General features: G+C 48.9%; 1 protein-coding gene and 1 long non-coding RNA gene across 2 annotated transcripts; both read right to left on the bottom strand.

Annotated features, from left to right (window-relative positions):
* On the bottom strand, positions 1 to 8,821 carry LOC139835063 (uncharacterized). The gene is made up of 3 exons (XR_011750812.1): positions 8,686 to 8,821; positions 8,405 to 8,551; positions 1 to 686 (listed from the first exon to the last, which is right to left on the bottom strand). It is a non-coding gene; the product is annotated as an uncharacterized lncRNA (long non-coding RNA).
* A 534-nt stretch (positions 8,822 to 9,355) lies between these two features.
* LOC127327922 (uncharacterized) lies at positions 9,356 to 10,922 on the bottom strand. The gene is made up of 4 exons (XM_051354741.1): positions 10,767 to 10,922; positions 10,483 to 10,629; positions 9,873 to 10,036; positions 9,356 to 9,779 (listed from the first exon to the last, which is right to left on the bottom strand). Exons 2-4 carry the CDS (start codon positions 10,618 to 10,620, stop codon positions 9,593 to 9,595), a joined length of 489 nt encoding a protein of 162 aa, XP_051210701.1. The 5' UTR covers positions 10,621 to 10,629; positions 10,767 to 10,922; the 3' UTR covers positions 9,356 to 9,592.
* Positions 10,923 to 13,923: the final 3,001 nt, after the last annotated feature.

Consider the following 13,923-nt stretch of genomic DNA (forward strand, 5'->3'; position numbering starts at 1 on the left):
TATCCCCTGATCACCAGCTTCATCCGCACAACATCATCACAAATATAGCAGTTCCACCGGAGATAGGTTTGTACTCGGGGTCTAGCTAGCGCATCATAAAACATTCCAAGAGCACCCATCAGAATAATAGTAATAATAATTTAAGAGGTTGGCATCGATCCCTCTAATGAAGGGCCTGCTGCTTCTTCACCTAATGGCACTTTGTCTTCAGTCTTCGCTGCGTCTTCTGGCGTCAAAACAAGTTCCCCATCCCCATCAGGTGAGATCCTGGCTTGGTTCATGCTCTTCATTCATGATCATGCCTGGAGCTACCTTCTCGTCGTTAGAAGAACCATTGTAACAATCCACGGCCAAAAAGGCTAATGAAAAGAAGCCTGCTCTCTTGATCCCGTTGATATATAGCACTTGCTGCGGACTTCAGATCGCGCCTGCAGGTAGGGTCAAATGAGGCCATATAAACTCCCTTGTCAGAGAACAAATGAGGAATAAGAAATAGAAAAATGCATCCTTTTGATATCATATCAGTCACAGTCAGAAGGTCTTGGGGTGACATCTTTACAAAGACGCACGGCTAGGAAAGCGTCCCACCAGCTAGTAGTCTTACAATTCCTCTCCCCCTTGGCAATCAAATCATAGAGCTCGTCTTTCCTCTTCTGGATCTCACGCACGAGTTCCACATGACCTTGCTGGTGCACATACATAACAATGATCAGTAATCGAGTATCAGTTGAATAGCTAGTGAATCAATCGAGGGGAATGACGTCGACCCCAAGCAACCTCGCGCCGCCGTCCGCCACGGCACCCACCGCCGCCGCCTCCGTTCTTCCAGTCTCCGCCGCTGCCTCCCTTCTCCGACAACAACAACCGCCTCCTTCTCTCTCTGCTCCGCAGATCTCTAGTGTTTCGCGATCGATTGTCGAGCGAGCGGCGATTCTTCGATTTGTTCGTGATGGGTTTATTATCCGAACTCCGGGGATTGCATCGTGGGATTCTTCGGTGGCTAGATTTTACGATTTGAAGCGTAATTTCATCTCTGAAGCTGATTTCGATTTTGCAGATATCCCGTCTGGGTCCGCGCGGGAATTTGATGGCGTCCAAATTTTGTTTGGTCCGAATTTGGGTGGTGGGTTAGACCGAGCTTTTCTGGGTCGAGCCCAACGCTCTCGCTACAGTTCGGCCCGCAGTTGTTCGCGGATTTCTTCTCGCGATGGACTCAGAGCTTCTTCAGATGTGGCAATGGCGGCTTCGGTTGGGCCGCAGCCCATCACTGTTCATAGCGGATCACCTTTTCACCATTCTGCGGAGAGGGTCTGCGTTAACCCTAGTTCAGTTGGTACCGGAGCGATCGTCTTCGTTGCATCGCCTCCTTCCTCCAGATCCGATCTCACCCACCCACAGCCCCTCCGCCGCTGGTCTGGAACGATCGCCGGCGACAACAGATCATACGCCCAGATCACAGCTCTCCCGAGGATGGATCGGCGGTTCGGAGGATCGCGCAGATCTCCTCCGAGGAGGAATAACTACTTCGGCTACCGTCCGCGAGTTGGATCTGAGGCTGATAGAAGAGATGAACAACGCCGGTGGGAAGAGGAGCGCCGCCGTGATGAAGAATGGCGTCGTGATGAAGAGATCCGACGTCGTGATGAAGAGCGGCGACAGGCGGATCAAGAGCGTCTCCGATTTGAGGAACGCAGAAGATCTGACGAGCGTCGTCGCCTTGATGAAGAACGACAACGCGAAGCGACTCGCATCTCCGAGCGCGTCGCGCGTGAACGTGCCCTGGCGGAAAGATCTCGCAAGGAAGATGATCTGCGCGCTCGTGATAGATGGGCGCATCGATCTGAGATGGTGCCTGGAGCCTCCTCCAACCCCAACTCCACCAGATCTGCTGATGTAAGTCCTGTAGCCCCATCCTTGCCATCATCTAATACTATTGCTGTAGATGCGCTAGGAGCTGGCTCTCTAAATCAATCTCAGCATAGACCTGCTACGGTTGCGGACAGTTCTCAATCCCTTGTTTCTCTGCCGGAGCCGGTGGGGTCCTCTGTACCACCACCAGTTCCTGCATCCATGCCTTCTGCAAGTAGAAGACCTGATATTCCTATTAGAAACCTTGCATGCTTTGTTTGTGGAGGAGATCATCATATTTCTATTTGCCAAGAACGTGATCCTTGGGAATACAATGCCCCTTTCTTCGGGAGTGAGGAATTTGGCTCTGGGTTTTACTCCATTCCTGTCCCTGATGAAGATAATTATCCAGTGGAGCAGCTCAATTATGCACACATTACAGTTGAAAAAGGTGAGGTGAATTGCAGAAACATAGAGCATGAATTCAATGTCTGGGCAGAATCGATGAAGATCAACTGGCGATTCTTTGCTAAGGAGGTTTCGGCTACTGAGTTTAGGACTCGATTTCCTTCAGCAAAAGCTATTGAAGAACTTGCCCATTTTGGGAAATTGTTCATGCGAACTGTACCTGGTGCTATCATCAGCTTGGAAAAGTGGGCTGGAGATATTGAGCCTATTTCTGTTATGCAAGAAGCTTGGTTCAGAATCAAAGGGATCCCCATGAAATTCAGAAACAAATCTACTGTCTACTATGCTGCTAGTCTTGTTGGCAAGCCTCTAGCCCTTGACAAGAACTTCCTCAGGCACTTTGCTTATGTGAGAGTCAAAATTGGCAGCCAGGACTTATCTCTGGTTCCTAATTCCAGGATAGGTGAGATTAAAAAAGGTTTCTATGAATTCTTATATTCCAGAGAGCTATTTGAGCCAGCTTCCAACACTGGTAACAAGACAGCTGTTAATACTGATGTCCAAGGCACTGAGGGTGATCAAGGCACTCCTAAAAGACAGAGAATGGGTCTGCAGAACTCAGATGCTGGATCCCAGTCAGCTCCTCCAAAGGTTTCTGGAACCCATTCTGTGTCTCATAGACAAACTGCATTGCAAGCATCTCAAGTTCCCAGGAAAGATACTGGTAAAAGGAAATTATTTGAAAGGGACCTCACTTGTTCTGATGAGATCCCATCTTCTGGTGCTACTGCTAATCCCTCCTCACTTACTGATGTGCACAAAGAGGTGGTTGGTGCTCTAGCTTCCCTTCCATCTCACTCTGGTACAAGCTCTTCCTCTCAGAAGACAGATGACTCTTATAAGCAGTTCCTCACCTCTCTGGCAAGATCTAGCAGTGACAAGGCTTTTACAATTCAGAAGGAGTACAAGGAATTCTTGGATCCTATTGTGGAAAATGTGAATGAAGACAATGAGTCCTCTGAAGAGTTGGTTGATTATGGTAGCAGTGATAACTCACAGGGGTCTGATACTCCTTATCTGACACAGGGACAGGGGATTCTGGCTTTGGCTGCTCCTTCTCTTATAAATGAAAGAACTGCTGTAGTTATTCCTGTTGATGGCTCACAGCCAGAACCAGAGTCACAAGAGGACCCTCTCTCCCAGGTTGATAACCCTCCAATTGATAATATCTCTTCAGGTGACAACATCTCTTTCAATGCTGGTGGTGATCAGCAGCAACCTGCTCCTAGGATGAGCTCCAGGATTGACTCTATGGGCACTCACAATGTCAGAATTGGGGCTAGGACCATGGGGACTGTTGAATCTGCTAACATCCCAGGTACAAATCTGAACACCTTTAATTCCTTTGCTTTACTGGATGATGAATCTATCATGTCTAGAGCTCTTGAGATGGGTGTTGATCCTGCCTCCTTTTCTCTTGAAAATGTTAGTTACTTGAAAGATCTAGAAATTGCTAGACATAATTTAGATGATATGCAAAAATCTTCTGTACATGTCAATCCTGAGATATCAGACCAAGTTCTTTTGTTGGGTCTTGGTGATACTTCTTGTGAGAGTGACAGGGATTTGGAGATGGACGATTTCACTCCAGTTTTATCCAGAAGGAAAAAGAGAGCCAATAAATCAGGTTGCAAGGTTGGTAGGAATGGGTCACAATCAAAATCAAGTGACACCATTGTGGGGGCACAGTCAAAATCAAGTGCTGCCCAGGTGAAAGCCAACATTGACCACCCTTTGTGTGGCATTGTGGCTGGAACCAGGAGAAGAAAGAAAAACCCTAAGTATCTATGATTGGTGCTTCCTTAAATTGCAGAGGGGTTGGGAAGAAAGGGATGAGCATTTATCTTGCTGATTTGATCAAAAACCAACAGCTTGATTTCATTGGTCTCCAAGAAACCATAAAAAAGGATTACTCTCCTGCTTTTCTCAGGAGAATTGACCCTGGAGGTGAGTTTGACTGGAAATGGATCAGTTCAGTGGGTAGAAGTGGAGGTATCCTGGGTGGTTTTAGGCTATCCAGGTTTACCATTTGTGATACTTCAGTAGGCAGATTTCACATCAAGGTGTCTTTGCTTGACTTGAAGATTAATGTAAAATGGTGCTTGATTATTGTTTATGGAGCTGCTCAAGCCTCTGATAAAGAGGATTTTTTGGTGGAACTTGGGAATATTTGCAGCAATCAAAACCTACCAATTTTGGTAGGAGGTGACTTCAATCTTTTGAGATTCTCCAGTGAGAAAAACAAGGCTATGACTCATAACAAGTGGTCTGATCTATTCAACTCCATCATTAACACCTGTGCTTTAAGAGAAATTCATATGACTGGTGGCCAATTTACTTGGTCCAATAATCACAGTGATCCCACCTTGGAGAAATTGGATAGATTCTTGATGAGCAGTTCATGGGAAGATCTTTTTCCTCTTGTAACTGTTCACAAGCTGGTGAGAGATATGTCTGATCACAACCCTTTAATTCTTGACACTCTGGATATCAAAGCTAAAAAGAGGGACTTCAGATTTGAAAAAAGATGGCTCAAAGAGGATAGTTTCCTTGACAGAGTGAAGAGATGTTGGGAACAGCAGGTGTATGCCAGTAACAGCTTGGACAGAATAATTAAAAAGCTGAAAAAGGTCAAAAAATCTTTGAAAGGTTGGGGTGCCAATTTGAGAGGGGCAGATATTAAAAAGAAAAATGATATAACTGTTGAATTAAAGGAACTTGAGGATCTGGAGGAATTGGGGCCTCTATCTCCTAGCCAAAGGGAAAGAAGAGCTTCCCTCCAACTTAATTTGTTGGAAGTGCTAGATAATGAGGAATCCTTCTGGAGACAGAGATCAAGAGAGAATTGGCTCCTTTATGGGGATAGCAATTCTGCTTTTTTCCATAAAGCTGCTAATGGTTGTAAAAGGAAGAGAACTATTTTCTCTTTGAAAAAAGGTGACTCCATTGTTCTTGGTGATGCTGCCTTGCTGGAACATGCTACTGAATTTTATAAAGATTTATTTGGTCCTGTTAATGATTCTGGCATCAGGTTAAGTGGAGATGTCTGGTCTGATGAGGAAAAACTGAACGATGTTGATAGAGCTGGGTTGGATACAATTTTTTCCTTGGAGGAAATTAAAGATGTCATTGACCACATGGAGAAGAATAAAGCTGCAGGCCCTGATGGTTTTCCCATTGAGTTTTATCAACATTGCTGGGAAATTGTCAAGTTTGATGTCCTGCATGTTTTCAAAGACTTGTTTGAGCACAAAATTGACTTGTGTAGGATCAATTATGGGATTATCACTCTGATTCCCAAATCTGCTGATGCTGACATTATTCAAAAATTCAGACCCATTTGTCTGCTCCAAGTGTTCTTCAAGATAATTACAAAAGTCCTGACTGTTAGAGCAAACCCTGTGATGAGTAAGCTTTTGCTTCCTTGCCAAACTGCTTTCATCAAAGGCAGATTCATCTTTGATGGAGTTATGTTACTTCAAGAAGTTTTGAGAGAAAGTAAATTCAGGAAGAAACAGGGGATTGTCTTGAAAATAGACTTTGAGAAGGCATATGATAAAGTGAACTGGGGTTTCCTGTTTGATTGTTGTGAACAGAAAGGTTTCAGTGATAATTGGTTGACTTGGATCAAACAGTCTGTGGCTGGTGGGACCCTCAGTGTCAAAGTCAATGACAAGGTGGGCCCATATTTCACTAGTCATAAGGGTGTGAGACAAGGAGATCCTTTTGCCCCCTTTTTGTTCAATATGGCTGCCAACAGCTTGGCCAAAATGGTGCACTTGGCACAATCCAATGGTTTGATTACTGGGTTAGCTGATAACTTGGTGCAGAATGGTACTGCAATTCTTCAGTATGCAGATGATACTATTTTGTTACTGCAAGATGATGCTCAACAAGCTGTTAATCTGAAGCTCTTGCTCTACATCTTTGAAGCCATGTCAGGTTTGAAAATAAATTTTGAGAAAAGTGAAGTTATGATGATTCTGGATGATGACACTAAACAAACTTCCTATGCTGAGCTATTCAATTGTCAGAAAGGTAGTTGGCCCATCAGATACCTGGGGACTCCTGTGTGTGCCAGAAGAGCTTCAGTAGCTGACATGAGATTTCTGGGTGAAAAAACCAAGAAAAAAATGAGTGGCTGGATTGGTAATTCCATGTCCATTGGAGGGAGGTTGATTAAGATTGATGCTTGCCTTGCTAGCACTGCTGTGTATCAGATGTCTTTGAGACTTTTACATAAAACAACCATTGAGCAAGTAGATAAGCCTATCAGGTCCTTTTTCTGGGCTGGTAGTGCTGACAAGAGGAAATACCACTTTGTTAAGTGGAGATGGATCTGTAAACCCAAACAGAAAGGTGGTCTGGGAGTGAAAGATTTATCCAGATTCAATATCAGTCTGATGTGCAAGTGGTGGTGGAAATTGGAGCATGACACTGGGCCTTGGCAAGATTTTATGAGACTAAAATATTTGAACCATAAAGGTATCTACTATGCAAAACACAGACCTGGAGACTCTCCCCTCTGGAGTGATATGCTGAAAGTCAAAGATCTGTATCTGTGTGGCAGGAGAATGAAAGTTGGGAATGGGGATTTAACTAGTTTCTGGGGAGACTCTTGGTGCAGCAGTAATCCACTAAAGGAGATGTTTCCTGTTCTGTTTGATATCTGCAATGAACAACACATCACTGTTGCTGATGCAGCCAATATGGGCTGGAGATTTTCTTACAGAAGATGGCTACCTCCTGATTTGATTATTCAAGAGGCTGGCCTGTTCCAGTTACTAAATCAAACCCAGTTATCTCAGGAAAAAGATTCCCCCAGATGGAAATGGGCAAAAAAAGGCAATTTCACTGTTAAATCTGTATATAAACAGATCAGTGGTGGGGGCCGTGATAGATCCTTTAAGCATCTCTGGAAAAGTAAAATTCCTTTAAAAATCAAAATATGGCTTTGGCTGATCTGGCATAATGCTATAGCCACTAAAGATAATTTGCTTAAGCGCAATTGGCCTGGGGACCCCTTCTGCCAGTTCTGTAATGAACAGGAATCCATCACTCACCTCTTTTTTGGCTGCTCTGCTGCCAAGTTTGTGTGGAGTGCTATAGCCACTGCTATTAAAGCTCCTACTCGACCTGGGAGTTTCTCCCAATTTTTCTGGTGGTTCCCTCAATTCTCTCAAGTTAGCCGCAATACTCAGATTGCTGGTTTGGCTGCTATTTGCTGGGCCATTTGGAAACTAAGAAATAAAGCTTGTTTTGAAAAAAAGCTAATTAGTTCTCCGTTTGACATCATCAGTTACGCTGCTGTTTTCATGCAATACTGGTCAGGTCTTCATGGGGAGCAGGATGCTTTGGAGCTTCGTGCTGGAGCTGATGGGCTTCTGCGCCTTGCTGCTGCGGCGGGTGAGGGAAATCCATCTGCGAGGAATGCTGGACGTGGTACTCAGCTGCGCCTGGAGGACAAGGATTCTGGTGATAAGCGTGATGATCCAACAACATCCTGAAGAAGCCGTTCCTGTTATGTGTGCTAGGATGATCTCCAAGTTACCCCCAGTTGTCGATTCTCTGTATAAATTTACTCCTTGGTTGTAATATTCGCTCTGAACGTTAGCATTAGGCGGCGATCTCCCCTTTTCTTTCTTTTGGTATCTGACTTCTGTATTTTCGTTATCGCCATGGTAATGAAAATTCGATCCCATGTGGGTCGTTTGGAAAAAAAAGCTAGTGAATCAATCATTGACATTCCAGCGGGCAGAAGAAGACATTGTTCAACTAACCAAAAAAAAAATTGAACATCGTATATGCTGCAATTTGCTAAATGAGTGAGTAAAAGTCACAACATTACGATGATCAACCAGGAAATAAGATTGCTTCCTCTAAAAAGAATACTACTGTACTTTGTGCATGTAATTTTTGCCCATGTTTCTAATAGAAGAGACGAAATTAAGAAGTCCCGCATGTTAACAGTGAAGAATTCGATTATCGCTCGCTAGATCCTCGAACGCGTGAGGTATTTGCACAGCAAAACAAATAGCCGTATATCATGCAGGGTAAAAGATGACAGCTTTGGTTAAGATTAAGATACCTCCTCGGTACTGTACATGCGACTTGCCACGATCCGGCGTCGCTCCACCGCAACCGCCGGTGAAGTGACCGCCGCCCGGGTTCGCTGGAGCACGGCGCCACAGATCCTCCTCGCCCCCTGTCGAAGAAGCGCCGACATCGTCGCTGCCTGCAAATAAAGAGGGATTAGGATTTAGGAGGCACGAATCACCGCCGGCCGTCCATTCAGCTCACTGCTCCTCCTCCCCTATCTAGGCTATTGGGTTGGAAAGGCGAGAAATTTCGGTAGAATTTAGTGCGTACCTTGCGGGATCTGGGATTGCCTCCTCGTTAGGGTTAGGGTTCCTCGCTCGCCTGCCTTCCGCCTCTGGAGTCTGGACACGAACTCCTGCGCTATCTGGAGGGTGCGGGGCGTTCCTTTGTATACTCCCGCGAATGGGCCGAGCCACACTCGGTGTTCTTTCCAAGAAATTCCTCCTCTTTTTCTTTTTTGTTGACACAAACTATTCTCTGGATTTCATCTAAAAATAATCACTTTTTTTTAAATGAAAAATATCCACTTCTGAGAGAATGTCATTCTTTTTTTCTGAGAAACACGCTCACATACACTCACCCCTATGAATACTGAACCGGCGTCGGATCAGATCTTGAAATTAACGAATTCACTGCAGACTGTCGACGGGAACTAATCTGATCCAACCATTTATGCAGGTTTTACGTCGCATATTCCGTCAAGTCATAATCGAGTGCAATCGCATGTATACTACACAAATCTGTAGCTAATAATATACACAATACTTTGGTGCACAACACATTAGCCTCGGAATCACATCACCACGCCAATAGAGTAAGTTCAATAATATACACAATACTTGGGTACACATCTCATTAGCATCATTTACCAAAAGGCATCCCAGTCCAGGCAACTCTCCAACAGCCCAGCAAACTAAACATCCAAAACAACCCACTCAAATCATCATCAACTAGATTAGCATTCCATATATCATAGCATATAGCATGTCACACAACATTATCACAAATATAACAGACTTGTACTCAAAAGTTCTAGCTAGCACATCATAAGAACATTGCAAGAATGACCATCAGAACACTAGTAATAATTTAACGAGTTGGCATCCCTCCCTCTACAAGAGGGCCTGATGCTTCTTCATCAAATGAAGATGTTGTCTTCAGTCTTCAAGGCTGATTCTCAATCAGGCGAGACGAGCGCTGCCTCCGCTTTACGCATATCTTCCACAACCATGGCCTCGATCAACTTCCTCTCACCAACCAAACGTTTGAAACCAAGTCCAGCAGAAATAATGAGGCTGCTTAATGCAACTAGCCCCGCTATCTCAAAGGCATTGATTGCCCTTTTGGATAAACACATCAGCTGCCTGCAGATAGGTCAAATGGGATCATATCAACACCTGTCACATAGCAAAAGGAAGAACAAGGAATAGACAACTGCATAAGTTCCGATACCATACCACTTGGTGTCTCCCGGTCTTGGCTTCAAATGTACGGAAAGAAGCTGGAGTAGGCGCTTGTTACTAAAGCTACTAGTCCAAATGCTCTGCTCCGCCTTGAGCATCAAATCATAGAGCTCCTCTTTCTTCTGCTGGATCTTGCGAGTAAGCTCCTCAGTAATTTGCTGGATACACATAGATAATGATCAATATCGTGCAACTTTCTGGTTGCTAATTATGGGCCCTGTTGAATGGATTGCTTGAAATAACTTCCCTCAGTTGAATAGATAAGAAATCAACCATTGACTACTGTTATTAACTGCAGCAGGCACAGGAGGAGATTGTTCGATGCATAAAAACAGCAGCGTAACACATTAGGCATCTTATATGTTGCAATTTGCTAAAGGGGCGTAAAAGCCACGCAACTATAAGATGATCAAGCAGAAAATAAGGCTGCTTCCTCCAATACTGTTTCTAATAGGAGAGATACCAAATTAAAAAGGCACGCATGTTAACAGTGAAGAATTCGATTATCGTTAGCTCGCTCCTTGATCGAGCGAGGTAGTTGCACAGCCAAAAAGAAAAGCCGGGGATCATGCAGGGTAAAAGATGTCAGCGTTGGTTAAGATACCTTCTTGGTACTGTACATGCGCCTTGCCACGAGCCGGCGTCGCTCCTCTGCAACCGCCGGTGATGTGACCGCCACCTGGGTTCGCTGGAGCACGGCGCCACCGATCCTCCTCGCCCCCTGTCGTAGAAGCGCCGCCATTGTCGCTGCCTGGAAATAAATAGGGATTCGGAGGCACGAATCACCACCGGCTGCCCCCTTCGCTCACCGCCGCCGGCCGCTCCTCCCCTATCTAGGGCTATATCGGGTTGAAAAGGCGAGAAATTTCGGTAGAATTTGGTGCGTACCTTGCGGGATCTGGGACTGCCTCCTCGTTAGGGTTCCTCGCTCGCCTGCCTTCCGCCTCTGGAGTCTGGAGTCTGGGCACGAACTCTTGCCCGCGAACGGGCCGAGCCCGACTTCTTTCTTCGCAAGAAATTACAGTCTGCAGCCGCACGATGGGGACTGAAAAGTAAAAACTGTCTGATCTGATCTAGCTTCCGATCGTTCTTCTCTTTTTTTCTTATTAGGGCATCTCCAACGGGGCGACCCATCGCGCGCTCGCGCGTCTGAATGGGTTGAGCCGGACAAAAATGCGGCCCAACGCGGGGACGCACCGCAAATGCGGATGGCCGCGGCGTCCGGAACGACGCAAACCCGGCCCAAATCTGGGCCGGGTTTGCGTGGCCGCGGATGGCACGCGGCGTCCTCGCGTGTCCGCCTGGTCCGCGTGGCTGGCCCACATGTCGGTGCCCCAGTCCTATTAAATGTGGACTGGGGAGGGGTACTGTCCCTATCCACCAGTCCCCACTATCCACTCCGGCCGCACGCGCGAGCTCGAAGCTTCCGCGCCGCCATGGCCCCGAAGCGTGAGTTCGCGCCGTCCACCAACGACCACGAGGCCGGCGGCAGCCAGCCAGTCGCGCCGCCGGCGTTCGCAATGGGGCCGCCGGCGACGCCGGACGCGACCGGATCTACGTCACCGTAGCGGTGGCGCAGATGTTCGGGACGCCGGCGTCCCAATGCCGTGGGGGACGTGCACCTCCCCACGGGCGGCACCTGAGCCTAGATCGGGTTCCGGTGCCGCCCATCCCGGCGTCCGGCCGCACCCGCGTCGCGGAGATCCGGAGGCGCCGCGCCCGCGTCGCGGAGATCCGGAGCGCCGCGCTCGGCTGCCGGCGGACCTCCGGGGAGGACCCCGCGTGCGGCGACGCAAGTCCCAAGCGGGACTTGTGGTTCGAGGTGGAGCACGATGCGCGCCGGCGCACGTGCTTCACGTCGGCAATGGCGCGACCTCGGGCGCAGCCGCGCACACCTGCAAGGCGGGCAGGCCGCCGCCCCGGCGGCTGTACATCGACGAGCCGCCCGGCGGCAGCCCCGGCGGCAGCCCCCGCCGCGAGCCCGGCAGCGGGGAGGACGAAGACGACCCGGAGCTGCAGGCGGCGCTCGCGGCGTCCCGCGAGCAGTGTGACCTCGATGAGCTGGCCAAATGGCCGCACCTCGCCGAGACGTTGCGCGTCTCCGCCCTGGCGGAGAAGGCCAGGAAGGCCCAGGAGAACGCCCAGGCGGAGGCGTGGGCCTTCCTCGAGATGGCGCGCCGGCAGGAGGAGGACACGCGCCTGGCGGCGCTCCGTGAGGAGGAGGAGCGCCGTGCCGCGCTCCTGGCGGAGGAGGAGCGCCTGGCCGCGCTCCGGGCGGAGGAGGAGGAGCAGCTCCGCAAGGAGTCCGCGCGGAGGGCACGACTGCGCAGGCCGGCGAGCCCGCAGAACCCGCACTCCGCCTGGGAAAGGGCGCAGTGGTCGCCCTGGCCGGAGTCCCCGTCGCCCTCCGGCGTTTCTAGCCGAAACAGCGCTTCGCCGCCTAGGGACGTCATCGTCATCGACGCCGACGACGACGAGTACTACTAGGGGTAGTACTGCCGGCGGCCACCGCGTGCTCGCAAACCCTGGCTAGGGTTTGCTTTTTTTTAGTTTAAAGCCATATAGGGCTTTCTTTTGTGTAAAATTTGCCCAAAATAGGGCTAAGTTTAATGACCAACTAGTTTAAATTTATGTTTTGTTGTTTTCCTTTTTTATTTTGATTTTTGTTTTATTTTATTACATATGCGCTATTTTTCTTATTTTTTTCTCTTCTCCATTTAAACATAGTTCCAAATATTATATATTGGAACATGGTTTTACACAAATAATACATAATTGGGAATATGGTTTACACAAACTAATACATAGTTTGAACCATGGTTGACACAAATAAAATATTGCAAAATGAGGAAACCAGTTGTGTTGATTTACATATGTTCGCTGCCAAGAAAGAACATTCGAGGGCACATCCAGTCACCCAAACTGGAAAATCAAGCTGGTGAGGGTGCCTATGTTGGTTCTTCCGAGGACGAACATCCAGAAACCTCCACTACTGGCTTCATCTGGCCCGTAGCCAGATTCGCTGCAAAGAAAAAACACTCTAAGATCTAACTATCGGTATCCCGAGCCGGATTCGCCGGTGTGGTAGTGCCTGCGGCACGCCGTGTCGTCGAACATCTTGACGATCATCTCGCCATCCCCCTCGTAGAGGAAGGTGAGCTGGCAGCCGGACTCGAGCTCGAGGTCGCGGGCGAAATTGTCCCACCCCGTGTGCAGGTACATCTTGCCCTGCCCGTCGAACAAGACCTCCACGGTCCAGCGGCAGAAGTTGCAGCTGGCCTCCCGTAGTTGCAAATGCGCCGGCTCGACGCCATCGACGAACTCGGCGAACTTGTCTGGGAGCCGCTTGATGTCGAGTGGGTCGTCGTCGATGCGGAGGAGGAACTCGAAGCAGCGGTCCTCCTGCGAAGACAAGGAGGGCGCAAGCGACGACGACCGTGCGGCCGTAGCTGCTCCACCACGGCAGCCCCTGCCCCGGGGGCGCCCAGGGCCGCGGCCTCGACCGCCTCGCCGGCCACCAGGAACGGCCATGGACTTCCTCGCGGGCCTGTCTGCGTCGCAGGAACACCTAGGCGGCGCTACGGTCGAGCTTTGTGGCGGCTAGGATTTCTTTGGAGGAGTGGATGAGGAAGAAGAACGCGCACCCCTTTATATAGGCCGGAGGCATGCGGTGGCCGCGGGACGCGTGGCGTCGCCATTAACGTGGTTGGCGGAGGTAGGCTGCGGCCGCTCGGCAGCCGAGGCATCGCCATTAACGTGGCGCAGACTGCCGAAGCGACACAACGACGCCAGTCGCTGGCGCGTTTGACAAGACGCATCGACGCAGGGTCGCTAGCAGGCGGGCCCGACGAAACGTCCGCCAGACGCGAGCGGACACTTTGCGCGTCAGCGTAGCGTCCGCAGAGACGCATCCGAGACGTATATTTGGATCAGGTTGCGTCTCCGCGGATGGTCCGATCACTTTGCGTCGCTCCGCTGGAGATGCTGTCAGACGTATTTCCGATCACGGCGGACGAAAACGGTAGCTCAATGTGCATTTACGTCG

The sequence above is a fragment of the Lolium perenne genome, chromosome 1 (assembly GCF_019359855.2).
Source record: "Lolium perenne isolate Kyuss_39 chromosome 1, Kyuss_2.0, whole genome shotgun sequence".
Lineage (NCBI taxonomy): Eukaryota > Viridiplantae > Streptophyta > Magnoliopsida > Poales > Poaceae > Lolium > Lolium perenne.

Coding starts and splice junctions, on each gene's coding strand:
- LOC127327922 (XM_051354741.1), bottom strand. CDS start 10,620: ATGGCGGCGCTTCTACGACAGGGGGCGAGGAGGATCGGTGGCGCCGTG. Junction 10,037..10,482: donor GCATGTACAGTACCAAGAAG/GTATCTTAACCA, acceptor ATGTGTATCCAG/CAAATTACTGAGGAGCTTAC. Junction 9,780..9,872: donor AGACCGGGAGACACCAAGTG/GTATGGTATCGG, acceptor ACCTATCTGCAG/GCAGCTGATGTGTTTATCCA.